Here is a 27,768-nt window from a genome sequence, read left to right as displayed (position 1 = left end):
CAACAGCAGCAGCAACCTTTTGCTTTAAAGTAGTGTTTTATTGGATATCAGAGCTGGAGGAAAGTCCAAAGAAAATAGGTCTTATTCCTTATTAGAACCAGCTGTGGTTTTCCACTCTGATGACTCATCCATTTTTCTTTTCCCCCTATTCTTCGGCTTTTTTTTTTTTCTTCATGATCGAGTACTGAGGGTTTCTCATTGAAACACTGAGCCATAGTCACTGGTTGTTTGTTTGGATTGTCAACGGCATAGCTGCCACAAGTGTGCATGTTCGTTGCTTTACTCATCCTCCCTCATGCAAGCATTTGCCACGTGGACGCCTCTGCACGTTTTTTAATATGTCCATTTTTCTTTCTACTTTCCACCCTTCAGTGCCGATGATAAAGACAGAACCCAGTGATGAATATGATTCTTTGGGGACTTCAGTGCTGCCAATGCATTCAAAGTCCTACTTCAGTCATCCCAGACTTAATCCCATAATGCCTGTCGCTGATCATGATGCTTGTCTGGCTGGTGGCTACCCTCCCTGCCCCTCTCTCAATGCTTCCATACCGTCATCGTCCCCCAATTCCAGCCCAACCCTGCACGACCTTTCCCCTGTTGCATTCAGCAAGTGCCTCCCAAATAGTCCCACCCATGCAGCACCTTCAGGTCAGCTGGTGACTACCTTCCAGGAGAATGGCAGGCCAATCCTTACCCACCCAGCATCTCCTGACCACAGCTCTCCCCTAGGTATGCTCCAAACTCAGGGAAGTCCCAGTCACCTCAACAGTCCAGGAACCCATGGATTCCACCCTACCTATGCCAACAGCAGCCCTTCATCCTCCCCAGCCTCCCATGCTTCTACTCCCAGTGGGAATGCAGAGAGTCCATTTATTCAGGCCTACAGCCCCAGCCAGGGCAGGGCAGCAGCCACCTCAGCCCAGGCTGGAGGGAACTCACCCAGCCTGCTTCATGAGGAATTAAGTCCACCTGCCATCACCGTCAAACAAGAACCCCAAGAACTGGACCAGATGTACCTAGATGATGGTGAGTTTCAATATCATGATGGTAAAAATACAATGTCAAATTACATTTGATATTATCTATAATATTATATAAAACAATATACCGGTAGATTATTTACTCAGAACATTGATTGGATTTAAAATGACTCATCGAAAACCATCACGCATTGTCAACCAACGCCCTACTTTACCTCGCTCCACTTTTTCCTTCCGGAATCCAGGCTTCAGATTTACATCACATCTGTTTTATTTAAGCAGAAATGCAAATAAACAGAAACAAATTCAACTGTTTAATTTTAGTCTCGAAATATTTATTTGCTTTTCTTATAGCGTGTGGTCCTGTTTGTGTTTTCCAAGTAGTTTAAAACACAACATTGCCTTGATAGGGTTTTGAAACAATCTGTCAAAACATCACAGAGAATCTGGGGTCAGCCAGATTCCAGCAGAACAAAAACAGTGGCACACGCGTAGCAAACCAAACTGTTGACATATCGACTAATGAAGGAAGCAAAAACAATAGGTAGGGGTTTCCTAATCCCCGCCTGGCTTTTTGGGAGGGATGCCGGGAGCTCTGAGGCAGAGGCCTTCTTTTCCCGTCTTTTCCCCCTGGAGTCCAGGCCATGCAGCTGTCGTCATCACGGGAGACTAAAAGGTCACAGGTCTACCTGGCAATGAGATCAGACACACCCAAGGGAGCGTATGGCCGAGTTTATTGCCTCCTGTGTCCATCCCACAGCTTGTCTCTTGGGTCACCAACCTGTTATCTATGTTAGCAGAGGCACCACTTGTTGTTATGATATGTATTCATAGCACATCTAGTGGATTTTGCCAGTTTGAAATTGTATCAGTCCCCTGTGTTGTAATAGAGGTGGGTAACCCCCATTGAACTCTTGCTTCATCAACCTTCCTGTAAACGTTAGTGTGTGTATTTGTTGCAGTGTGAATGCGTGTGCGTGTGTGTGTGTGTGTGTGTGTGTGTGTGCGTGTGTGTGTGTGTGTGGGGGGGTGTGTGTGAACAACTCACAGAGGCGAGAGGAGGCATAAGGGGAACAGGGGAGTGGGGAGTTGTTGCTGGTGAACTGTAATTGTGCTGTCAGCATATCTGGCAGCTTTGATGATTCCCATTTGTCGTCATAAACAGGCAATACAGACAAAGAAGGACATTGTTCTCAGCTTTATTAAGTTATTCCACACTTGTTTGTTTATGTGTTTTCTTACAGTGGCGCTGCAAAATTTGAATACACCAATGGTCGTTAGTTCAACCAAAATTTGGGGGAAACATTTGCCATTAACATCTTGAAGGTTAAACATCATCATATACATCATCATACGTTGTGAGATGTGAGCGCATTGCACACTTGCACTTTGCTCAGACCATCCATCCATCAATTTTCTACACTGTTTATCCTCATTAGGGTTAGCATCAAATAATTAACTCTGCATGTCTTGCTTTAGCTTTGGGTTTTTGTGGCATTTTTGTATGGTTACAGTAAAAGACTCAAGAAGGGTTGTTGTCAAAGCAATGCCGAACTCCAGCGGGTTCCAATTGAGTGTCTAGCCATGCCAACCTGAGCTCATATGATGTTGAGCCATGAATTGATCGCCATTCGCCACAGGAATTAGTGACCTGAAGGAACAGTGAGTGAAGGTTATGAGGCTGAACTTTTCAGATAGTGGGGACAACTGCTACATTAGCTGGCAATTGGCTATATAAATGGGTCCTCAGTCTTTATCAAGGATAGTGTTTTATTGATTGTATATTGTACGGTGTATAACTTATTTTTACACTTTTATGGCAGTTAATGTTATAAATGATTCGATTTTCAAGGTTCGGCTAAAACATGCTTTTGATTTTGATTTTCATCGATTATTGTGTGAACTGTGACTCAATCCATAATCACTTTCCTCTTCAGTAAAGGCCTCATTTTGCTGTTCCCCGTCAGGAGGTTACTATGGATAGTTTTGTTCCGCAGAGCTAAGAGAGTGACGCTGAGACAGGACTTAAAGTTGCTGTGACGGAATTCCGTCAATTGTAAAAATGAAAGAAAGGATAGACAAGTGTTGAATTTGATTGTTCTTGTTCTACCCCGTAGCCTTGATGGAATACATTGTCACATAATTGAGCTGTTACAAAAACGATGTCCCAATACAGATCATTTTAACATAATTTCTATACTATGAACACGTAATGTGAGGGATATTAAAACAAGAACTTTAACAACAATGTTTGCAAGCCGGATTTGAAATGCCATTCACTGAGACTATTCAGCCACAATGCATTCAGATCACTGTTGCTAAGTGGAACCCAGAGTCCAGAGTTTTCTTTTTTTTTGTTTTGTTCATACAGTATTTGCATCCAACACACCTAAAACCATGTTAAAATAAATGTTGTTCTCAATGTTACCAACATGACAGACCGAAGCTCTCATTTCATTCTGAATAATTCAATTAAGTGAAACTGTAGCTTTATGTTTGATTATGTATTGGTGTCCTTTTTCACAAATGTACAGAAATTAAGATGTGCCAGAAGTCCATTGAAACACCGGGTTCAAATTGTGTAACCTAGTTTCCCTTCGCCACTACTCCATCCATTGTCACTTAGAGGGCTTGATCTTTCTTCACCCAGTGGCCAAATGTATTCTATCAGTGATTACAGTTGCATTAGGGACGCACAGGAATGTGTATTGATTGACAGTGTAGAAGCCTCATGAAAAACCTCACCATACTACAGTTTTGCATCACCTGTCATTTTCTCTTGCATTCTGTGGTAAGCTTCTGGAGCCGTGGTAAGTATGCGGTGGTAACAGCATACTCCAAAGGCATCTGCCGCTCCCAGTTCACTCGCAAACTCCTCAAATGAGTCCTAAGTTCAAATAAATAAGATTGGAAGGTTGCTCACAGTGCCTCCTGCTCCCCTTCTCCATGCATTACCGCTGTGCGTTAGTGAACTGAGCTCTCTATTAGAGAGGAAGACAAGCAGATGACCTCACCTTAGCAGCAGTGATTTAACGCCAGGGATGTAGCATTGTGTTGCTCCTCAGCAATTGGGGGTTGGTTATTTGGAGTCTATGGGTGCACACTTGATCTTCCCCATGAGTGCAGCGCCTCCCACGCTCCAATGCTTAGGCCTCTAGCTCTCATCAGGCAAAGGAAATGTGTCTCTCTGGCCAGGATGAGATTTTATATAGCCCTTGAGAAATCACTCAACTTATCAACAGTGAGCTACTGTACCACAAGGAGCACTGTTAAGATGGCAGGAGTCTGAGAATTAAACCCCTTGACTGCAATACGCAATCTCCATAGTAGCTTTTGTTTACCTGCGCTATTTGTTGTGAGCAAGGCTTAATGCAATACCCCTATCGCCAGCTTCCGTATCATTGCTCCTAGCTGAACATGGCCTTTGAACACAAGGGGATGCCAAATGTTGCTGGAAGACTGCTGGCATCAGACAGTGCATTCTGGAGCTTATAAAACTGAACATAAAAGCTATCCAAGACATCATGGACAGTGGAACTTCAAAGGTCGAGTAAAATCTGTTTCCAGGATGTCGTAGACCTGTTTTGATTGAATTTAGAATACATTTGTCCCATAGGTCATAATGGAAGTTGAATGAACAGTAAATGCAAACATTTAATTGTAAGTTGCTTCACATAAAGACTGAGTGCATCCCACTTTCAGTTGTTGTTCTGCCTGTGATGGCATCGTTAAAAAACATTCTAAAGACCCAATAGGCAGTATAGGAAATGGATTGATGGAAAAGACCGGTGGATGTGTAATCTTTTAGATACTCACTGTGATGAAGCCTCAGAAGAAAAAAAAAGGGAAAAAAAGTCTTGAGTGACATCAAGCATAACAGCAGTTTTTACTCTCGGGTCCTTTTCATATAATTTGATCAGTAACAGTGAAGACACTTTTTAGCAATTTTTTTGTCGCCTTAGTTTTATATGGGTAAATGTCTTCCATGCTGAAACAGCCACTGTTAAAGTCCTATTTTCAAAACGTTATTGAGGATTTAAAATTTCAGACACTCAGAAAAAGAAAATCCTTACTGACACAGCAAATGGTGGTGGTCCACTGAAATACACTTCTTGCACAACGGTAAAGACAAAAGTGCATAACAGTAACGACATAAACAGCTTCATAAAAATTTTGTGAGTTGCACAATTTACATGTTGCCCTTCAAATTCTGTGCCAAAAACTAATATTAAACAATAGGAGAAAAATCCTATATACATACAAAATTGTAATTAGTATCTCCAGAAAACAAATCATGAAACTTCTTTTATGACACCTAACGTTAAAAGACATTTTGACATTAAAAGTTTGTAAAATATTACTTTAGAAAAAAATATTCTTAACAATTATGACATCTTGTCGGATAACAACTGTCATTCAAATTAATTCAAATGTCTGTAAAATTAATTGATTTTTAAATGGAAATTCACTGGGCCATGTCTTTACCGTTATTGATCAAATTAGATAAAAATGAACCCCTTAATATTTTTTGTACTCCCAAAGATTTTGGTCAGAATCCAAATTGTGCACTATACTTATTAACACCACTATCAAAAAAATAAATAAAAATAACTGAGACCAAAGTCAAAAGATATCAATGGCTATAGCAATATAATTCACTGAAAAACATGAAACTTGTTTTGTAGCTTTTAGTTTCATTTAATCAAAGCAAAATGCGAAGTGAATTTTTTTTCCACACAATTTTTTGTCATAGCCCTCGTAATTTACTTTGATTTTTAACTCAGTTTTATATGATTTTGCTGCATATGTATTGTGTATGTCTGCGTGTCTGTGTGAGTGTGTGTGTGTGTGTGTGTGTGTGTGTGTGTACGTGTAGCAAGAGAAGTATGCTAACTAGGCCAGGCATTGGTCCTGCGAGGCTACTGCAGTGTGTCCTGTCTTATTAGCTGCTGTAGTGACTGGTGATATCATGAAATGCAGCTGAATGCAGCACAGTAGTGCTAATCAGAGGGTCCGATTTGTACCAGCTGCCTCTCTGGGACACAGAGAACCCTTATTCTCCAAAACAAAACAAAAAAAAAAACATAGCAGCCTCTGTCAATTTCTGACAGTTAACATATGTGCTCTGATTGCTTTGCATTTCAGGGTAGTTTTACTTGTGATTGTTTCCTCTTCAATTCGGGGTCTCTGCATTTGAAACTCGACTAGGCTTGTTTTCTCAACTTGAAAATCAAAATGTTGTCAAATCTCCTTCCCTTGGTGAACAAAAAGGGGTATTCTCTTCTTGTAGAGGATCTCCGTCTATCCCTGATGATTCTGAAAGCAACTGAAGGCTTTCCTCATGGAAACTTTTACACATTCTGGAAGGTTTCCCAGACCCCAGGACTCTCCAAAACCCTTAATGATGATTGAGAGTGCGTCCACACCACGCTGAAAACATGCTGAGTCGATAACATTGGAGTGTGCCGCAAGGCTGGCTTTAGGATCAGAGGGGAGGACTGAAAAAAAAGAGTTAGGGGGAAGGGTGTATATTAAATTCAAGGTTGGAAGTGTCTAATGGGACAAACTAAAGCAGAGTTGCTTAAATACTGCATGTTTTTGTACTTCCTGTATGTCTTTAAGTAGTGGAGTCAGCAAACTGTGTAAGTATTCATGGGCAAGTGACCCCCCAACCCTCTTAACCTATGTCCCCTTTTATGAAGTTCAAGACCAGATAAATGTCTGTTGAAAAAAAAAAGGATGTGGTTAAGTGCAATGCCAAGAACACAGCCCTCTAGACAAAGTGATATTGACAGGTACTAGAGAAATGGTGATGGCTTTTTTATTATTAATGACCACAAAGAGGATGTAGGTATTTTACTATTGTTGTTATTGATGCCTTCTTATTAGCATACTGTTTTCCTGGCAGCTTAAACATGACAAGCCATAAGTAGAAGAGTTGGTGGGGAGGTTTGTCTTGACACACAAAACTGTGTGGAGTTTGCATGTTCTCCCCGTGCCTGCGTGGGTTTTCTCCAGGTACTCCGGTTTCCTCCCACATCCAAAAAACGTGCGTGGTAGGTTAACTAAAGACTCTAAATTGCCCGCAGGTGTTAATGTGAGTGTGAATGGTTGTTTGTTTCTATGTGCCCTGCGATTGGCAACCAGTTCAGGGCGTACCCCGCCTGCTGCCCGATGATTGCTGGGATGGGCTCCGGCACTCCCGCGACCCTTGTGAGGATAAGCGGCTCAGAAAATGGATGGTTGGATATATATATATATATATATATATATATTACGAATTTGGTAGCCACATCAAATGCCTCAGAACACTGATGCATAAGTACTGTATTCCCTCAGCTACAGTACTGGCCAGAGACTTTTTTTTTTGGGAGGGGGGGGGGGGGGGGGGGGGGGGTCAGTACTCACTCTGTGACAGTGTGAATGCTTGTGTGTGAATGTTTGTTCGTCTCTGTATAAGGCCTGTGATTGACTGGCAACCCCTCCAGGCTCTAGTCTGCCTTTCAACCGAAGTCCGCCATCAGAAAATGGATGGATAGATAAATGTTATGACTATGTATAGAAATGCAAACAAATGGTAATAATAATAATAATAATAATAGAGTGGGCAGCAGTATTGCATGTAGCCTTGCATAACATAAAGAGGGATGCACATAAGATTATGGACTAAGCGCGTGAGGGTCTACTGGAACCGGTTTAACTTGTGGTCTTGTATACAATATAATAGTTGTGTGCTTTATTACTATTAAAAGGAAAATGAAGAAATGATGTGCAGGAGAGTTGAGCCACCATGTCACTGCAGTTCAGTGGAAAGCCTTTGGATTACCCTCTGTCTCCCGTTACATCATTTATTACCATTGGCTGAACATGAGAGCCTTTAGATTCCTGGTAGCGATCAGCTTTCTTTTTTGTAACACATATTTGACACTATTGTCAGGATTGTGTGCACGTTGAAGAAATAACTGAAACTAAGTGGTTACATGTGAAAGCGGGAATGGGGTCAAACTGCACATATTACATATTTTCAAAACTATCTTGAACACAATTAGTCCTGATCAGAGAAGAAAGATTAATGTGTAAAATAAATCCATTCATTGTCCAATAGCGCTGGCTCGCTTTTGCCTGCGTGTGCGCCACAGCCCTAGCAGAAGAACCAGAAGATCTGGTCTGGTTTCAGTTGCTCTGTCATAATATCCACAGTCACTGACAAAGAATGTGTCTGCTAAAAAAAAACTGCACCTAAATTATACAAATAAATTGATTTTCCCATTCATTGGGGATGTGGCACACATAAATTATAGATGTGATTCTTCGGTTCTGATTTTCAATTACTAGTGTTTATTCTGTAAAAACGTCAATTTGTCAGATTTGCTACTGGAGGAAAGTGTAACTTATTTTCTATAATTCACCCAAGCTGTGAAGAGAAAGGAACAGCACACTTTGAATAAAATATGAAATATTGCTTGAAAAGTGCAATTGGACTACTTACAAGAACACTGTTGATTCAAGCCGCACAAAATATTTGAAGCTCCGTTTCTTAAGTTAATCACGCATGACGTAGCTCCTAAACTTTCTCCTGACACAGCCATTTACAGGGTCGGTTTACGTGGCTCACATTCTGAGGTTAAGGGAACACAAGTTGAAAAGCCACAGAGACACACAGATCGTAGCGGGTCAGGACTCAGACAGGGCCTGTGGCTTGGCTTGGATATGTATCTGTGTACACAGTATTTGTGATCATGGAGCTACCAACTCGGAATATGACAAATGTCAGTGTGGTTGATTGTACTGACAGGATGATCACGGAGGGAGTCTATTTTCCCAAGAAAGCTTTATGTTCCTTATCTGTGACTGAGTTATGATTTCGTGTACATAGACTGAACAATGTTTTTGTGGTCGGTCCAGTACTACCCTCCCTTAGTCATGTTTGAGGTAACGATTGAATGACAGTGACTAAGCTGCTGTATTTGTGATTAAAAGCACATTCTACCACTACTGTTTAACCACTGTTCCTCTTTGGAGAGCTTGCTGAAAACGCCACAAATGCTGCAGAGTAACAGAAACCATACATTAGCCTTTAATGGAGGATATCTCCAGCTGGCATTCAAAATATGGAATGGAAAAGTCAGAGCAAATCTGAGCACATTCGGATGGATGCACAGATCTACAAGAGAGTCATCGTGATGTTGTAGCGACACAAGTTCAGTTCAAAGTTAATATTCAATCAATTAATATTTCATGTAGGAAATCTCTGTACCTGACATTAACACATACATTTTGCCATGGGAAAAACTGTAGAAAATGGATTGCTTGATGGGTGAATTCTTCGTGCTATAGCATCAGTAAACAGAAACAGGTCGCCATTACAGACCCTTTAATAACAGCTCCCCACTGTCGAAAATGTGTTCCCTCAGTGAAAAAGTATCCTGCTGTTCGGAAGTCCGGAGAAAGTTTGGCTACAGCTGTGGGAGATAGGGGAAGCCCTTGGGTTTGCAACACTTGGCAGAAGTAGTCAGTAACACCCTGAAAGAACCAGGCGGAAGTGCGGCTGTAGTCGTAAACCCAGAAAGAAATACAGTAGGGAAGGTAGTCTTGATGACTTTAAATATAAAAAGTAAAACGCTGATTTATTTGTCTGAAATACTTTGCAGAAGTGTGAAAGTAATTTATGAGCCCAGTTTCAATGTTACAGTCCATTACGGACCCCTCTCCATACATGTTGACAAGGTAAACACAAAGTGCAACTCTCAAAACACTGAATCTGTCAGAATCTGTCATCATTCAAACTTGTCAACATGTGGTTTTATGTGTTTAAACAGAGTTGTTAAATGTTTAAACCCAGTGTGCTGATGGGCCTAAATTAGAGATAGGAATCTGGAAAATTTAGGCTCAGAAAAATTTCATCATGTCCTCCCATCCAGGAATATTCAAAGAGCATGAGAAAAAGCAGGTCAGCCATATGAAGATGTGAGACATAGACACAGACAGGCAGACTGAGAGGAAGAAGGGAAAAAGTGAGGTGGAAGAAAGTTGGTTGAGATCTTAGTGATTTTTCCCTGGCAGCTTCTCCCATTGCCTGACACATACACGTGCACCCACACACACGCAAACTCAACGTGCCCCCTTTGTGCCGAAAGATATCTACGAGCGATAAACAGCAGCAAAGTTAAAGATCGAAACTAATCTCTTTGCAGCATAGGGACCTACGAAGCAATGGGTGAACGTGTTTATTTTTGAGGAGGGAATGATCATAACCACTGAATTGCAAGTGTCCTACTGTTGGTGTGTGACCCACAGCAGCTATTAACTCCGACAAGTCCCTGGACTCTACTGATTGTATTCTGCCAAGCCCAGCTGCTTTCAAAGCAACATTCTAACAAATATGGAAATAATTTCATACTCGCAAATTGTTTTTATAGTTTGAAGAAGGGATTCACTATTAAAATGCACAAACTGTATTTAAGACTGAAGGACAGCAATGATTTTCCATTCATCCATTTTCTATACCGTTCAGGGTCACGGGTGAGCTGGAGCCGATCTCATTTGACTTTGACTTCATAATGCGGGACACATTTTTAATGGGAGCCAGGTCTGGACTGCAGGCAGGCCAGTCTAGTACCCGCACTCTTTTATTACGAAGCCACGCTGTTGTAACACGTGCAGAATGTTGTTTGGTAATGTCTTGCTGAAATAAGGACGGGCGTCCGTGAAAAAGACATTGCTTGGATGGCACCATAAGTTTCTCCAAAACGTGCATGTACCTTTCAGCATTAATGGTGCCTTCACAGATGTGTAAGTTACCCATGCCATTGGCACTAACACAGCCCCATACTATCATAGATGCTGGCTTTTGACCTTTGCCTCCATAAGAGTCCGGATGGTTCTTTTCCTCTTTGGCCTGGAGGACCCGACGTCCACAATTTCCAAATATAATTTCAAATGTGGACTCGTCGGACCACATAACACTTTTCCTCTTTGCATCAGTCCATCTTAGATGAGCTCGGGCCCAGAGAAGCCGGCAGCGTTTCTGGGTGTTGTTGATAAAAGGCTTTTGCTTTGCATAGTAGAGTTTTAAGTTGCACTTACGGATGTCGTGCTGAACTGTATTTACTGACATTGGTTTTCTGAAGTGTTCCTGAGCTCATGTGGTGATATCCTTTACACATTGATGTCGGTTTTTGATGCAGTGCCGCCTGAGGGATCGAAAGTCACGGGCATTTAATGTTGGTTTTTGGCATTGCCGCTTACATGCAGTGATTTCTCCAGATTCTCTGAACCTTTTGATGGTATTACGGACCGTGGCAATCTCTAAACTCCTTGCAATTGTACGTTGAGGAACATTGTCCTTAAACTGTTCAACTATTTTCTCACGCACTTGTTCACAAAGAGGTGAACCAAACCCAATCTTTGCTTGTGAATGACTGAGCAATTCAGGGAAGCTCCTTTTATACCCAATAATGGCACCCACCTGTTCCCAATTAGCCTGTTCACCTGTGGGATGTTCCAAACAGATGTTTGATGACCATTCCTCAACCTTCTCAGTCTTTTTTGCCACCTGTCCCAGCTTTTTTGGAACGTGTTGCAGCCATAAAATTCTAAGTTAATGATTATTTCCTAAAAACAATAAAGTTTATCAGTTTGAACATTAAATATCCTGTCTTTGTAGTGTATTCAATTAAATATAGGTTGAACATGATTTTCAAGTCATTGTATTCTGATTTATTTATGTTTAACGCAACGTCCCAACTTCATTGGAATTGGGGTTGTATTTGGGTGTTATGGTTAACTCGCATTGCATCGGATCATACCTTTAGGTGGATTTAAGTTATCATTGCATTTTTTTTGCATGATTTATCTCCTATGACGATGCATCCCTGATGGCTTTAAAGAAAATGATGTACACATCACACTGTCCTCACCTTACATTCAATCATTCAGTCATTCATTTTCCGTACCGCTTATCCTCACTGGGGTCGCAGGCGTGCTGGAGCCTATCACAGCTATCTTCGGGCGACAGGCGGGGTACACCCTGAAATGGTCGCCAGCCAATCGGAGGGCACATATAAACAAACAACCATTCACACTCACATTCACACCTACGGGCAATTTAGTCTTCAATTAACCTACCATACATGTTTTTGGGATGTGAGAGGAAACCGGAGTACACGGAGAAAACCCACGCAGGCACGGGGAGAACATGCAAGCGCCACACAGGAGAGGTCGGATTTCAATCACGTGTCCTCCGAACTGTGAGGCAGATGTGCTAACCAGTCGACCACCGTGACGCTCCTCACCTTTCATTCAGATGCAAAATATCAAAAGTATAAGCCTCCAGCTGGATTACATTTATCAGTATTTAATGTAGAACTATGTCTTGTGGATGGGTTTTGAAGAGGTGTCTAGAATATTTGAATATAATTAAAAAAAAAAAAAAAAAATCAGGATGTACCCCAAGGAAACACCCCATTCTGTGTCTTCTGCAATTTAGGATTTAAGGTTGGAGGGCAACTTTTGAGTTTAGTGCACATGTAGAGCATTAATCAGACAAGACTTCAGCACATCCAGTCAAATCCCAAGAGCTGTTTAAAAAGTGAAACCATGTTTGTGCACCCACAAGGACCTTTAGAAGATTTAGTTACCCTCTGTGTAATAATGTGTCTTCTGTGTGACTTCTGACTGCTTGTGTGTGGAGGAGAATGTTGTAGTTTTGCCAGAATCGTTAGAAATTTTTGGGAAAGGTGGTATTACGTATCACAATGAACTTGACCAAAAACCAACCAATACAAGAAGGAGAAAAAAAACTTAAACTTGTCACAGAGGGGCTTTACAGATTGAAGAAATGTTCACCAAAGGCCACACTTTTGTTATACACAGACACTCAAAAAACAAGATAGAGTAGGGAGTCAGTCTAAGCCATCTGTCTATGATGGATAGTGAACAATAAAGCATGCACTAAGGTTAACCTTGTTGGACAGGGAGAACACTGTTTCTCTGTGTATAAATAAAATAATACAATTTCAAAATCCCACCTTACAACTAACATGCAACAGGTGATTTAATGAAGCTCAAGCAAATGCACAAATGCAGCTATAAATCATCTTTTCCGTCACACAGCCAAGTTCTCACTCAGACGAGAGAAACTGGCTGAAGTCTGATCGTTTCAGTATGCTCATATTCAGCATCAGCCTCCACAGGAGCATACGTTTCTAATTCTGAATCAGTCATAGTGAGTTTATCAGAGGGTTGAGTTATTTTATCATAAACCTGTTGGTAATAAGCCATACTAAAGCTTTCAATCCATCTCCTTTCATTCCTCAATCCCACAGTCATGTGCTTCCCTCTGTACAGTGGATATAAAAAGTCTACACACCTCTGTCAAATCCCAGGTTTTTGTAAAAGATAAAAAAATCTTCATCATCATCATGAAATCATTTGCTTTCAAAACCTTTTCCACCATTAATGTGACCTATAACCTGTAGAACGCAATTGAAAAAAAATTTACAGGGCAAGAAAAAAATATAACAACTGTGATAAATGTGGTTGCACAAAGTTCCACACCCTCTTAAAATGGGGATGTGGCTTTGTTCAGAATTAACCAATCACATTCAAACTCAAGTTCAATTGGAATCACCCAACTGCCACCATTTTAAGTGCCGCAGATTAACCCTAAATAGTGAGGATAAGCGTTTCAGAAAATTGATGGATGGATGAAGTTAGGATGTTCTAGTAGGCTTTTCCTGACATTCTTTTTTGCTTTCTAACAGCAGACTGAAGGTTTTGTGCTAACACCGACTGGTCTTTAAAACTGTTCATAATTCTATCAACCTCGACTACTGTAAGGCATGTAAAGCTTGCCACCACCATGCTTCACTGTTGGTACGGGGTTCTTTTGGTGACGACCAGTGTTGTGTTCGTGCCAATATACCTTTAGGAATTGTGGCCACAATGTTCAATATTGGTTTCATCGGGCCATGACACATTTTACTACATGCTTTTGGGATATTTTAAGCCTTTTTTTTAAGCCTTTTTTTTTTTTTTTTTTAATATATTATTATTATGTGTAAGATAATCTTTAGACACACCTATTCCAGACTGACTACTCATTTTAACATTTCCCATATCATTTGCCATTTTAATTGATGTTTTGTATTTTTTATTGTATTTCGATACTATACTATGTTTTTACGGTGGCCTTGATATCCTTTAACGGCACCTACAAATAAAATGAATTATTATGATGATGATGATGACGATGATGATGATGATTATTATTATTCATTCATTCATTTTCCATACCACTTATCGTCACTAGCGTCACAGGTGTGCTAGAGCCTATCCCAGCTGACTCCGGGCGAGAGGCGGGGTACACCCTGAACTGGTCGCCAGCCAATCGCAGAGCACATATAAACAAACAACCATTCGCACTCACATTACCACAACTGACAATTTTGTCTTCAATTTACCTACCAAGCATGTTTTTGGGATGTGGAAGGAAACCGGAGTACCCTGGAGAAAACCCACACAGGCACTGGGAGAACATGCAAACTCCACACAGGCAAGGCCGGATTTGAACCGCGGTCCTCAGAACTGTGAGGCAGATGTGCTACATTATATTATATTATTTTTATTGTTATTATAAGGCTTTCATCTTGCCACACCACCCCATAGCCTGGACTTATGATAAGGACAGGAGATTGTTGTCACGTATTAAATATCCAATAATTGCCAGAAATTCCTGCGGCTCCTTCAATGTTGCTGTCAGGCTCTTGGCAGCCTCCCTGACCAGTTTTCTTCCGTATTCACTGTGTTCCATATTATATGCAATGCCTTGGAATAGTTTTGTACCCTTCCTCTGACTGATACCGTTAAACAATGAGATTCCTCTGATGCCATGGAAGCTCTCTGAGGACGATAGCTTGCGCTGTACGATGTGACAACAAAAATGAAAACCATGCTATCCAGCCATGATTACTCTATGTGTCTTCATCAAATATACTTTACATATTATTGGCATACATTATTACATTTTATTATATTATTTCTATTTTTTGTATTGTGGCAGTTTTAAGAATTATATTTCCATGCTACTATTTACTGTTGCCCAAACTATACTGTGCCAAGCTGACTACTAAATATCACGGTCAGTACAGTGATTGGAGCATTGGAAAGCAGCAGCCACCATGTAAACACCTCTTCCTTTATCCTCCCTGGGGACGACCCTCTCATAGGCACACCCGCAGCCTCCTGGGTCTTGGAGGAAATGAGGAAAAAGAGGAGGAGAAGGAAGTGATGCTATGAGCCACAGCGGGAGGTGTGACAGGGAATGGCACATCAGTTGAGTGCATGATCAAAGACAAATGTTACGCACCACTGCAGCCAAAACAAGCAAACCAGAGGTGGAAATTTTCGGGAAGCTTTTTAGATAATCTAATTTGGGATATTGCTGAGCTTGGATCACTTTTTTTTTTTTTGTCGTTATTTTTGTTGTTGTTATTTTTGTAATTTTAAAGTAAAAACCCACATTTTCCTTGGTCAGGTTTTCTTGGGTTCGGGTTCACCCTGGACAATCAATCATTGGGCATATTTAGAAAACAATTTGCACTCACATTCACACCTCTGAGCAATTTGTCCACATAGAAACGCATTTCAGTGTACCCGCAAAGGTTTTTTTTTTTTTTTTTTTTTTATCGTTTTGACTTTTTGTCCACACGGAGCCACGTTTTGGAAGCCAGAAAAACGATAATTTTTTCAACCAAGTGCCCGAGGGGATTGATTTCAAAATGCTGCCCTCACATTTCTGTGTGTACAACACATACACATTTTCCCTGAAACGAGGATGAGGTAGTCCCAGTTCTCGTGTTTTAACATCTTGTGTTAAAAAAAGACATTCTAGCTGTTTAAAGTTTCTATGGGTGCTTTGTCACGGTCCCCTTCGTCCTTCACCCGAGCCAGGAGAAGGGGCTTCTACCTGTTTTGCCGAATGTCGAATTCGGTTAGGCATATACCGGATTAACCTACCATGCATGTTTTTGGAATGTGTAAGTAATCCAGAATACCCAGAGAGAAAAATATTATTATATTATCTTATTGTAGTACTATATTCATGTTCTATACGATTAAAAGGAAGTAGAGATAGGGGTAGGAGTAAATGAGATTTACTTCTTCCTACTCCTTTTCGAATATGTATAATTTTTTTGTTGTTGTTCAAATCTTGCTTTTGTTACTTATTCACATGTTCGAAATATAGAATTGAATTGGAATTGAATTCAAAAATTCAAATTCATACCCAATGCAAGCACACAAAGAACAAACAAAAAACAAATAGAAGGGCCCCAGCTGAGATTAAAACACAAAACCTCTGACTGACGCTGAGGCAGACATGGTTGCCTACTACTGTTTTTGTTTTTTTGAGTGTCATTGGCCAGTTTGTTTCTGATTGGCTGAAATTGGTCCCACAATTAGGAGTCACAGCACTAGCTTTTGCTTTGGCGTGTCCCTGACAGTCATGTGGTATAGTGGTGTGTGCAGAGACATGCAAATGTTGAGAAAGGACATGGAGGATTTTATGGGTAATTTTTTCACCTTTCGTAGTCTGAGCCAATGTTTGTCCGCAAAGTGCCACGTGGCCTGAGCTTTAGAACATTCTTTGATGCCTCCATCCTCTGTGTCTGTGGTAAACTGAGTGTTTCCACATGGGAAATCCCAGGACTTGACACTTCAGCGTCGCTTTGGAGATGAACTCTGATATCCTCATATATCTTCAGATCATTAGGCCCAATGTATGATAGATTAGATGTCTGCCTGCAAAACTTAATTGACTTATGAGGTGCTTTATCATATCTTTCAAATGAGTTTTTGTATATGTACAGTACTTATAGTATGTCCCATTATATTTGAGGTCTCTCTCTTTTCATGCTATGTTATCTGCACAGGATAAGTGACGTTGTCAGAGGCTCTCCTCGCAGCCATTTAAGTCGTTTGTGTGTGTGCGTGTATTTGTGGTGTGGGAGGCAGCAAATTGTCCATTATGTGTTTCTGCTGAGGCCAAGAGAAGATTTGATATAGTGGGGAAACAAAAGTAATATGTAGCAGGAAATTCAATTGTCTCTCTCCAGCAAGTTGGACCCTTAGTTTGGCTTCCCCACCAAATCAATTCCACATGAAGTTCAAATGAGGTTTAACTTGGTCTTACCAGTCCCCTTTGACTCTTGTGAGTAGTGTTTATACTGTATTACAGCCACACTTCCTCACATGCAGCGAGAGCTGGAGTGCCACAATAGAAGGAAGCTGCCTCCTCTTTCTCACAAGGCTGATGTGCTCATACACGAGTGTTGAGAAAGCATAGGAAACATCACCATTCACTACAGCATGAAGGTCCGTGACCCCAGCGCAGCTGAAACTTTATTCGTTCAGTGAAAGTGAGCAAAGTTCAGGAGGCTGCGCTGTTCTCCTTTGGTATCATGAGACTCAATGTGAGAACAGAAGTCCCTGGCAGGAAACCTCTGTTACAGCCTATAGGTCAGAGGTCCCACTTTCTGAAGTCAGTTCAGAAGCTGATGGAAGGTGGCGTCACTCTCCGTCAGCTCGTTGCCAGTCACAACTGATTTAGCTGAAGATCAGGTTTCAAGCTGCTGAAACCTCTGAGTGGCTATGGGTTCCAGACCACAGGGTATCCACTGTTTTCTAAAGAAGACCGATGTTATTGAACCCAAGTGCACAACACTCCTCCCTAACAGTGTTGGCAAAGAACAGGTCAGCTTCAGGGTGAACCTATTGTGGCATAATCCTCAAGGTTGGATTACTTCCATCCATCCATCCATCTTCTGAGCCGCTTATCCTCACTAGGGTGGCGGGCGTGCTGGAGCCTATCTTCGGGCGAGAGGCGGGGTAAACCCCGAAATGGTCGCTAGCCAATCGCTGGGCACATAGAAACAAACAACTATTCGCACTCACATTCACACCTACGGGCAATTTAGAGTCTTCAGTCAACCGACCATGCATGTTCTTGGGATGTGGGAAGAAACTGGAGTGCCCGGAGAAAACCCACCCAGGCACGGGGAGAACATGCGAACTCCACAGGGGCGGGGCAGGGATTTGAACCCCGGTCCCCAGAACTGTGAGGCAGATGTGCTAACCAGTCGACACCATGCTGGCTATTAAATATATTATAGTTTAAATTTAATTTAAGAAAGTAACTTAATTAAAAGTTTAAAATGAAATTGCCTGATTCCAGATTCATATCTATGACTCGGGTCCATCTGCCATTAGCTAAGCACTGTGGTATCTGACACTAAATAAGGCAAAAATAAAAGTATCATGTCACCATTATAACAAGCAAAGGCCAACACATATGCGTTCTTCTTTATATTATATTTGATTTCAGGCTGAATTACAGAAGTGATGTAGTTGTTAACACTTGAGCGTCACAGTCCAGAGGTTCTGGGTTTTTAATCTCTGATAATCCTGGGTGGATGAATGGATGTACAGAAGTAGCAACTCAGTCAACGAGCATATGACATTTATTAAAATCACAGATAAAATCTGTGTTTAATGAAAATGAAGACAAAGCAGATAAATATGTCAGTGATTGCATCAGTCTGGACACCTTTTTGACAAAACAAACTATATTGCGGATCAATGATGAGTGAAAAATAAATCCTGTAGCCAATGTGTCCATTCGATTTCTGCTGAAGTTGAGGCGAAAACATTAAACCTGCTCAACTTTCTCTGCTGTGTTTATCTGGGCAGAGGCACAAAATAAAGTGGCTGTTGCCGTAATGAGCATAACCTATTGTCAAGTGGTGGTGTCTGATTGATGTTCTAATTTACTGACCCTTCTAGATTATATTATTTTATTAAAACCTGAACCAACAAGCTCCCACCTACGTAGCCTGGTGTGGGTTTTTCTTTTAAGCGGGGCTATTTTTGTTCATCATGACTTAAACTAAATGTTGCAAGCATTACTGGTCTCAGGGAAGTCTTTTACATTTCTTTGACTATGTGCCAGGTTCGTTTACCCATTCAATCATTCAGTAGAATTTACATGTATGTAAAATGTATTGATGTTTTGTGTCTCACATCTCATTAAATAGATCTCTAAGCTGCCCATGCAGTGTCAATATAGGTCGTGACAGTTCGGCCCTATGGTCCGCTAACTGCAAAGGCTCCGCTATTAATGAACAATGTCACTTATGTTTGAGTCAGTCGAATGCGACATGTTTTTCTTTTTTCACCAGGGGATAATGCAGTTCATTTTTTTCCACTGTGTTTATTCATTAGAGGGTATCCTCTCAGTTACAGCTTTCCATGATTAGACTCAGCAACTGTGAACTAAATCAGAAAAAAAAAACAACCAAACCAAAAGTGTATGCTCAGCTGTTCACTGAGATGACACGATTAATTTGCTAACACATAATGTTTAAAATAGTCTTCATTTTAAAGTGGTCCACCTCTCCATGCTCATTATGAAATAGAATGATATTTTGCAGCCAGACTCCACGTTGAACAAAATGTTCCCAAGCAAGTCTGACTGTGTTCCATAATACTGCATATTTGAGGTTATCTAGTCACTTCAGAGAAGGTGAGATTGATTCCAAAATGAAAAGCTTTCCTTTGTCTGCCATGACACATAACTGAATTTGTCTTCTTGTTTTGTTTTACTGATGCCAAAAAAGAAATAAAAAATATTTTTTTTTTTTTACTTTTTATAGAGCCTTTGCAAGTTTTGTCATAATGAATGAGAAGTGGCTATTTCATCCATGCAATTTGCCACATTAAAGCTCTAAAGATAACATTTTTGGTGTTGTCTTTTGAGGTGACATTTGACCACATCCTGCTTCTATAGTCCTCACTTTGACACTGTGTATGTAAATTTAAAAAAAAATAATGGGAAACTTGCACATTTTGTGTCACTTTAGCACCCGTTTTCTCAGAATGGAACATCATCAAGTATGGAAAGTATGCAGTGATGCATCATTGCAGTTTCAGTACTGTGTGGATGAAGAAAGGGTATATATATATATATATATATATATATATATATATAATTTTTTTCTTATTCAACAACAATATAAAAGGTATTTGTAGCTTTTTCTTTTTTTTTCCTGCCAAGCTCTTGGGTTGTCCCTTCCCTCCTCCGAATTACCTGCCGCTGATTCTCAGCTTGGCACCAGAGATGAGGAGTGTTATAAAAATTGGATGGTTTCAGTGTTAAATGTGTGCGCACATCTTTCGTGCCCTGCAATGGCAGAGCTAAAAATAACCTTGAGCATTTTGAGCCAAATGGAGTTCAAAACACCCTGCGGTGTTGGCACAGGTTGTGTTTTTCCAATGGGAGTTCCTCCTGTTTCGGGAGGTGAGTCCCATACAGCATGTGTGTGCGTGCGTTATTATAGGTGTGTGTGTGTGTGTGTAATCTGTTTTAAAAGTGCAATCTTTGATGTTTGTACTTTCATCAATTTGTGATAAGGACAAAATATTAGAAAACTTGTCAGTCAAATTCAGTGTGGCAAACTACAATATAACGATAAGACATATGAAACCCAATTGTAATATCACTCAATATTATCAAATTCACCTCATTTATTGATCCCACTAGATTGTGCACTTGTGCCTCTTGAAATGTCCAGTGAGTGCCTCACCTTACATTTAGTTTTGTTTCATATTCAGATGACTCCCTTGACTGAATCAGCATGTCACCAAACAGTATCTTGTATTAACACACTGCCTGAAGGTGGGTGGACTTCCTGTCTTGACTTCTCACTGTTAGACCCCGTCTGCTTCTGTCTACATCAGTAAGCTTTATCGCAACCAGCCGTCTAAGCGGGGAGCTTCTTGTTTGCATTGAGCTGCAGGACTCGAAGTCCTCGCCATCTTCTCGGTCACTTCCCTCTGTTCTGCCAAAGAACACAAAGCAGATAAAAGCAGCAGGCTGATCTGCGCCTGCCCGACTGTGGGAAAGCCGCGGGCACAGGAAAGACACGAGGATGACTTGTTTAAAGAGATGTGTGTATGCGGCCGATATGACTTTTAAAGGACAATAGGTTGTTTGGATTCTAGGTTAATGGTATGTCCGAATACCACTAATATGATGTCGTTTTTGCCCAATATGATGTCAGCCATCGTGTATGTACAGCAAGCCTGTTGAGTCGTGTTCTAGAACTTGGTCTTTTAATGAAATGTCATTTTTTTAATTGAAAAAAAAAATCAACCAGGTTTGGAGAACTTAAAGTCAGATTTTCCAAAAGTTTTTGATGATTTAAAATTTTAGCCATTCCTAGTAAAGGCTTCAAAACTTCAAACTCTACAGATACAAGTACAACCCCAATTCCAATGAAGTTGAGACGTTGTGTTAAACAAAAATAAAAACAGAATACAATGATTTGCAAATCATGTTCGACCTATATTTAATTGACTACACGACAAAGACAAGATATTTAATGTTCAAACTGATGAACTTTATTGTTTTTAGCAAATGATCATTAACTTAGAATTTTATGGCTGCAACACGTTCCAAAAAAGCTGGGACAGGGTCATGTTTACCACTGTGTTACATCACCTTTTCTTTTAACAACATTCAATAAACGTTTGGGAACTGAGGACAATAATTGTTGAAGCTTTGTAGATGGAATTCTTTCCCATTCTTGCTTGATGTACAGCTTAAAAAAAAAAAAGACGTTGCCTGGATGGCAGCATAAGTTTCTCCAAAACCTGCATGTACCTTTCAGCATTAATGGTGCCTTCACAGATGTGTAAATTACCCATGCCATTGACACTAACACAGCCCCATACCATCACAGATGCTGGCTTTTGAACTTTGCATCCATAACAGTGCGAATGGTTCTTTTCCTCTGTGGCCCAGAGGACACGACGTCCACAATTTCCCAAAACAATTTGAAATGTGGACTCGTCGGACCACAGAACACTTTTCCACTTTGCATCAGTCCATCTTAGATGAGCTCGGGGCCAGAGAAGCCGGCGGAGTTTCTGGGTGTTGTTGATAAATGGCTTTTGCTTTGCATAGAGTTTCATATTGCACTTACGGCTGTAGCGCCGAACTGTATTTACTGACATTGTTCCTGAGCCCAGGTGGTGATATCCTTTACACATTGATATCGGTTTTTGATGCAGTGCCGCCTGAGGGATCGAAGGTCACGGGCATTCAATGTTGGTTTTCAGCCTTGGCGCTTACATGCAGTGATTTCTCCAGATTCTCTGAACCTTTTGATGATATTATGGACCGCAGATGATAAAATCCCTAAATTCCTTGCAAATGTACGTTGAGGAACATTGTCCTTAAACTGTTCGACTATTTTCTCACGCATTTGTTCACAAAGAGGTGAACTTTCTCAGTCTTTTTTGCCACCTGTCCCAGCTTTTTTGGAACGTGTTGCAGCCATAAAATTCTAAGTTAATGATTATTTCCTAAAAACAATCAAGTTGATCAGTTTGAACATTAGATATCTTGTCTTTGTAGTGTATTCAATTAAATATAAATTGAACATGATTTGCAAATCATTGTATTCTGTTCTTATTTATGTTTAACACAACGTCCCAACTTAATTGGAATTGGGGTTGTACATAAAATATTCTAACTACTCATGAAACCCATTACACTCTTGTCTTTATACAATTACAATGATGGTGAAGTCGTGCAATAGTTATGACACTTTCACAAATGTATACATATTCATTCATATCTCAGAAATAGTGCCATTTATTTAGCTATCTGCTAATGTGTCAATGCAAAATGGCTGATTCATCCTGGCACTTCAGCTCACACTCAATACACTCCTATGGTGTATAGCAACAACAGAATGAGGCTCTCTCCATTGGCTTTAACGGCAAAGCTTGTGTAAGAAGAAAAAAACATTTGTAAAAGAACCCAAAAAAACAAACCCTTAAAGGACTAAGATGCATGTGTGTTCGTTTTTATAGAAAAGGCATATTAAGCAAGAGGAGAGAAATCATATATATATGTCCAAAAATGAAATTAACCTCTTCAGGAAACGTGTTGCAAATCATCAAACTTCAATTCAGACAACTAGTGGTAAAAACATTAAACAACATTAAAAGTTTGAAAAATATTACTTTAGATTTTTTTTTATCAATAATAAAAATAATAATAATATCAATAAAATTTATTAATTTCACAAAGGAAATTCAGTGGGCCATGTCTTTACTGTTAGTGAACAACTTATATGGAAGTGACCCATATGTCTGGGAAATATGTACTGTAGATGCATCATGCAGTCATCAGTAAGTGTAACCTGACAAGATCAGCTCATTTAAAAGCATGTACACATTAATGCACTATTACAACTTTATTCTTGAAGTATTGAGGGTTTTTTTTTTTGGTTTTTTTACTGGTACAATGATTTATTCCCATAAAATTATGATTTTTATTCTCATAAAAGTATAAATCTTCAATACTTAACGACATATCATAGCAATTCCCGGCAACCATGCAAATATGGCCCCTTGGGGCTGTCAGCAGTCATATGCATATGAAAACTGCTCTGATAGCATGCCATAATATCATTGCTGCATTAAAAAGCATTTCCGTTCATGATGTCAACTGTGATTTCAAGACCAATAATCAGGTGTAAATAAGCATTTGGGCAGAAGAGGTAATAATTTAACCATTCCAAATGAGACACACATTTTGTTCTGTGACTGAGTTGGATGACACTGAGGGATGGCGTGTAATATAAAGAAGAAGAATGTCATTTAAAGTAGAATCATGTGATTGTTTTTCATTTCTTTTTTTATGCACAACTGTAGTGTGACTTCTTAACCTCCAGCAATAACTATACTGTTTCGTATGCACTTTGGTGCTACAGTATGATTTTAGAAAAATTACCTACGACTTTTGTGTTTCCACAGTTAACGAGATCATCAGGAACGACCTTTCCAGCATTTCCGTTCACAGTCATGCATAGATCATTGATCAAGTTTTATGCAGCAGCAGTAAACACACACACACACACACACACACACACAACTATCAACAATACAAATGAGAGAGGAACCAGAAGATGAAGAGGAGTCACCCCCACCAGGATCCCATCGGTCCAAAGTTACGATCAGTTCCTTCTTCCTCAAAGACTCTCTGCAGATTCACATTGACTGCCTGGCACAGTTTTACTATTACAATTATGTAAGTATATACTGTATGTAATATTATTTGTACAAACGGGAAGTGATAATGAGGGCAACACTTGCCTTAAATGACAAATGACAATCTTCATTTGGAGTGTCATCTTGATGCTATGTTCATAGATGGGACAATAATAACTGTCATGCGTCATCACTTTGTTTCATTTTTGCTGTCAGACTACAGAAACTGAATTGGTGCCTTACTTGTAGTGAAGATGACAGATAGCTGCAAGCATAGAAATGCAAATTATGGTAAATTATAACCCAAGTGCAACGTTTTTATATTGACTTTTGTATCAGTTTGATGATTTGTCTATCGGGAAATTGACAAAGGTTGGAAATGACATAGGGAGTATGTGAACAAATAGATTTTTTTTTTGTTCTTAATTCTCATTGTTCATTTTTACTGAATGTTATGTATTATATTATTTTGTATAAACACAAATTTAACATATGCCTTATGCTTTTTCTACTCATTTTGCTAAAAATCTTTCAAATAGTCTTCCCCATTACTGTATATTGTTTATTATTATTATTATTATTAGTGCTATTTCTAGTACGCTTCATGACAGTTTTCACCCTAGTGCCTGTTTTGTCATGCCCAGACCATGACAGTAATATACAGACAATCATTCAACATCACACAACCCAGGACCAAGGTTTCCTTTTGGCATGACTATATAAAGTCACATTTTGATTAGACTATCATAGAATAGAATAGAAAGCATTTATTTTCATTTTATGGCGCAGATACAATTTCACATTTCTAGTTGAACAACGGTATGCTTACCTGCTGAATTTGAACAAAAATACAGTACTCCTAAGCAATTTAGTCTTTTACTTCTTGCACTGCATATCTGATGTGTAAATGAACAGAAGGATAAGTATGCTCCCGCCTCAGTTTTACCCATCTTGGTAATTTAAATGAGGACCTGGCAGGACTGTTACTTCTTACTGGCAATAATTGATTTGTGTAAACCAAAGGATTTTATCTTTGGTGATATTATTGTCGAAGTTTCTCTTTTTTTTTTCTCTCTCTCTCTCAGACTTTAACTTCCAGTGATTCCGCCCAATACACAAATATTATGCACTTTACCATAGAAATGGAGGCAAGTAGTAGTGCTCCCAGACCAAATGTTGTGCTCTTTCCTGCTCTCATATCAACCTGCCATTTCTATGTTACCTGTCTTTTGGAGCATGCACATTGTCCTAATAGTTCATATTATTTAGTTGATAATGGATTTCAATGTAGCTCTTGCATACATTTTTGGAATGATAGTATAAAAGCATGACTAAACTATATGAGCAAGGTTTCTATTACGTGCCTTATTGTCCCTCTGGGATTCAAGATCATTTACTATTATTGGTTTTCTGTGTAGGCACAAGGTGAACCACATGTCTTATTAATAGGATATATTTATGAACAATGAAATGACATGTGTTTTAAGTGCATTTAAGTGTGAATTAATAAATGGTGTAGTGGTGCCTAACTTAAGTCCCCAATCATTTTTTGAGGTGTTAAAAAAGTAACACGTTTGTTGTGTGTTGGTGTTTACGCTAAGGATTGAATAACTGAATGTTTTATTTCCTTTTTTTATTATTGTGGTTATATTAAAATATTCTTGTTTGTTACATGTTTTGTTTAAATAAAATATTAGAATAATTTATTAGTGTATGACTTTTTTTATTTTTATTTTTTTTTTATTCTCCCAATTACTACATGGTCCTTTACAACATATTTGAGTTTGGACACAGGCACATTAATTAAAAAACTAAATACAGAGAATAAAATACACTAACAAATGCGTTAAAATGAAGACTAAACTGAATGATGATTAAAAGAAGATACAGTACAAAGCAATTTTTGCAATATAAAGCCAAATGCTACTTCACTATGTTTAGGTTGCATTCGGGTCACAGTTAATTGAACGGAGCCAATAGAGCTATGTGTCCATCTTGGTTCTTAGCAAAGTACCCCTAAGTGCCTAAACAATTTGGTGATTTTTAATATCACAAGGTAGGAGGTTCAGGAAGAAACAATAAAACGAAAACAAAACTACTAGTTACAGAAACAGACATGACAATATATCTGTGCATCATCGAAATACATCTAGTAATTGTTGTTAGAGTTTTGGCACAATTGGAGCGCGTAGGTTGAACACAAGCAGCCTGACTGATTTACTGAAGGTTTGCATATGCAAAAACAGGCGACAACTTAATTGGACAAGAAACAGATGTGGTAGCTGATCTACTAGCCCAGCTCACCAGTAAAGGTGAGAGAAAAACAATGATGTCCTGATGTTGTTTGCTGGGAAGATTTCAGCTATTAACTTGTGTCTCATATCCACTGTTCAGTTTTGCAGCCCTTTTGCCAACAGTGCCTGCAAAGTCTTAATAGAAGGTGAACACAGAATTTAGGGGCCGCTACTTGGAATCTCGCAATCCTAAATCACGCACCCACCAACAGTCCAAGCAATCTGTTAAAGCGGAAACACTATTTAGTGCCATCTATTTGGGATCTGCGTAAATCAGGCTCAAGGTTTCCAAGAACTGATCCCTGGGGAAATTCATAAGTCACAATTATTGTGACAAACTATCTCTAATGAGGCCTGAGCAAAGAGCGGACTTCCTTGGAAAGTCTCACCCACTCTTTTAACTTGTCGACCTGTATTCTATGATATACAGGGTCAGATTCAGTATTAAAAAAGAATAAAATCCGAACTGATACTTTATCTCAGGGGTGTCAAACTCATTTTTGTCACGGGTCACATCGTAGTTCGGAGGGCCGCTACAACTGTGAAGCCATATAAATGAAAGATTACCTCATATACTGTAATTACATACAGTATACACAACACATTGATGAATAACCAGTTTTGAAATCAGAAGCCTATAAAAACATATTATTTAACTATTACATTTATTTACTACATTTCTTTCTTATTACAATGCTTGCAAATATTTCAATGGTATTACACCAGAACACAATGAGCAATTTTGATTTGCTTTTGCTGGCCACATAAAATGATGTGGCGGGCCGGATCTGGCCCCCAGGCCACCAGTTTGACACCTATGCTTTATCTTTTTCAGTGCCGGAAATATTACTTTTTAATTGCTTGTATACAAATAGTTTGTTATCTGGAGGGCCTGCCAACCCATCACATGTGCGATTGAAGAACCACTAAATCTTTTATCTGCGTATTTCTGAAAACGTGACACTTTGTATAATCGATGGCCGTAGTCCGGCCGCCGGAGTACACTGTCAGGCAACAACACCCATATGAGTTCTGTTAAATGCACAGACTAGCATTGGCCAACAGCGGTAGCTTCAGGCACATACTTTATTGCTTTCCCCCGGGAAGAGTTGGACGAAATGGCTGGGGACAGGGAAGACCGGGCTTCCCCGCTTAAGCTGCTGCCCCCACGATGTGAATCCTGAGAAGCGGAAGATGGATGGATGGAGCTTCTCCTTTTAAACATTTTCTGATGCACAAAGAATAAAGTATCGAGCACCATCACGTCACACTACAATTTTGAAAAACGCCTGATTCCATCTAAACACGATCATAAACAAACAATCACGCTCCAAAAGTTTTGTCAGTGACACAGATTTTGTTCCATTAACTTT

At 39.7% G+C, this 27,768-nt stretch overlaps 1 protein-coding gene across 2 annotated transcripts in view; it reads left to right on the top strand.

Annotated features, from left to right (window-relative positions):
- The window catches only part of LOC133480004 (nuclear factor of activated T-cells, cytoplasmic 1-like), a 69,526-nt gene extending 42,006 nt beyond the window's left edge, over nt 1-27,520 (top strand). For both annotated transcript variants that reach the window (XM_061777621.1, XM_061777620.1), the window contains exons 9-10: nt 373-1,029; nt 23,868-27,520. In XM_061777621.1, the coding sequence (XP_061633605.1) occupies nt 373-1,029; nt 23,868-23,923 (713 nt within the window). In that variant the 3' untranslated portion in view covers nt 23,924-27,520. The remainder of the gene's footprint in view (nt 1-372; nt 1,030-23,867) is intronic.
- Nucleotides 27,521-27,768: the final 248 nt, after the last annotated feature.

The sequence above is a fragment of the Phyllopteryx taeniolatus genome, chromosome 6, assembly GCF_024500385.1.
Source record: "Phyllopteryx taeniolatus isolate TA_2022b chromosome 6, UOR_Ptae_1.2, whole genome shotgun sequence".
Classification (NCBI taxonomy): Eukaryota; Metazoa; Chordata; class Actinopteri; order Syngnathiformes; family Syngnathidae; genus Phyllopteryx; species Phyllopteryx taeniolatus.
Note: the sequence above shows the minus strand (reverse complement) of the source record. Positions and strands in the feature narration are given on the sequence as shown.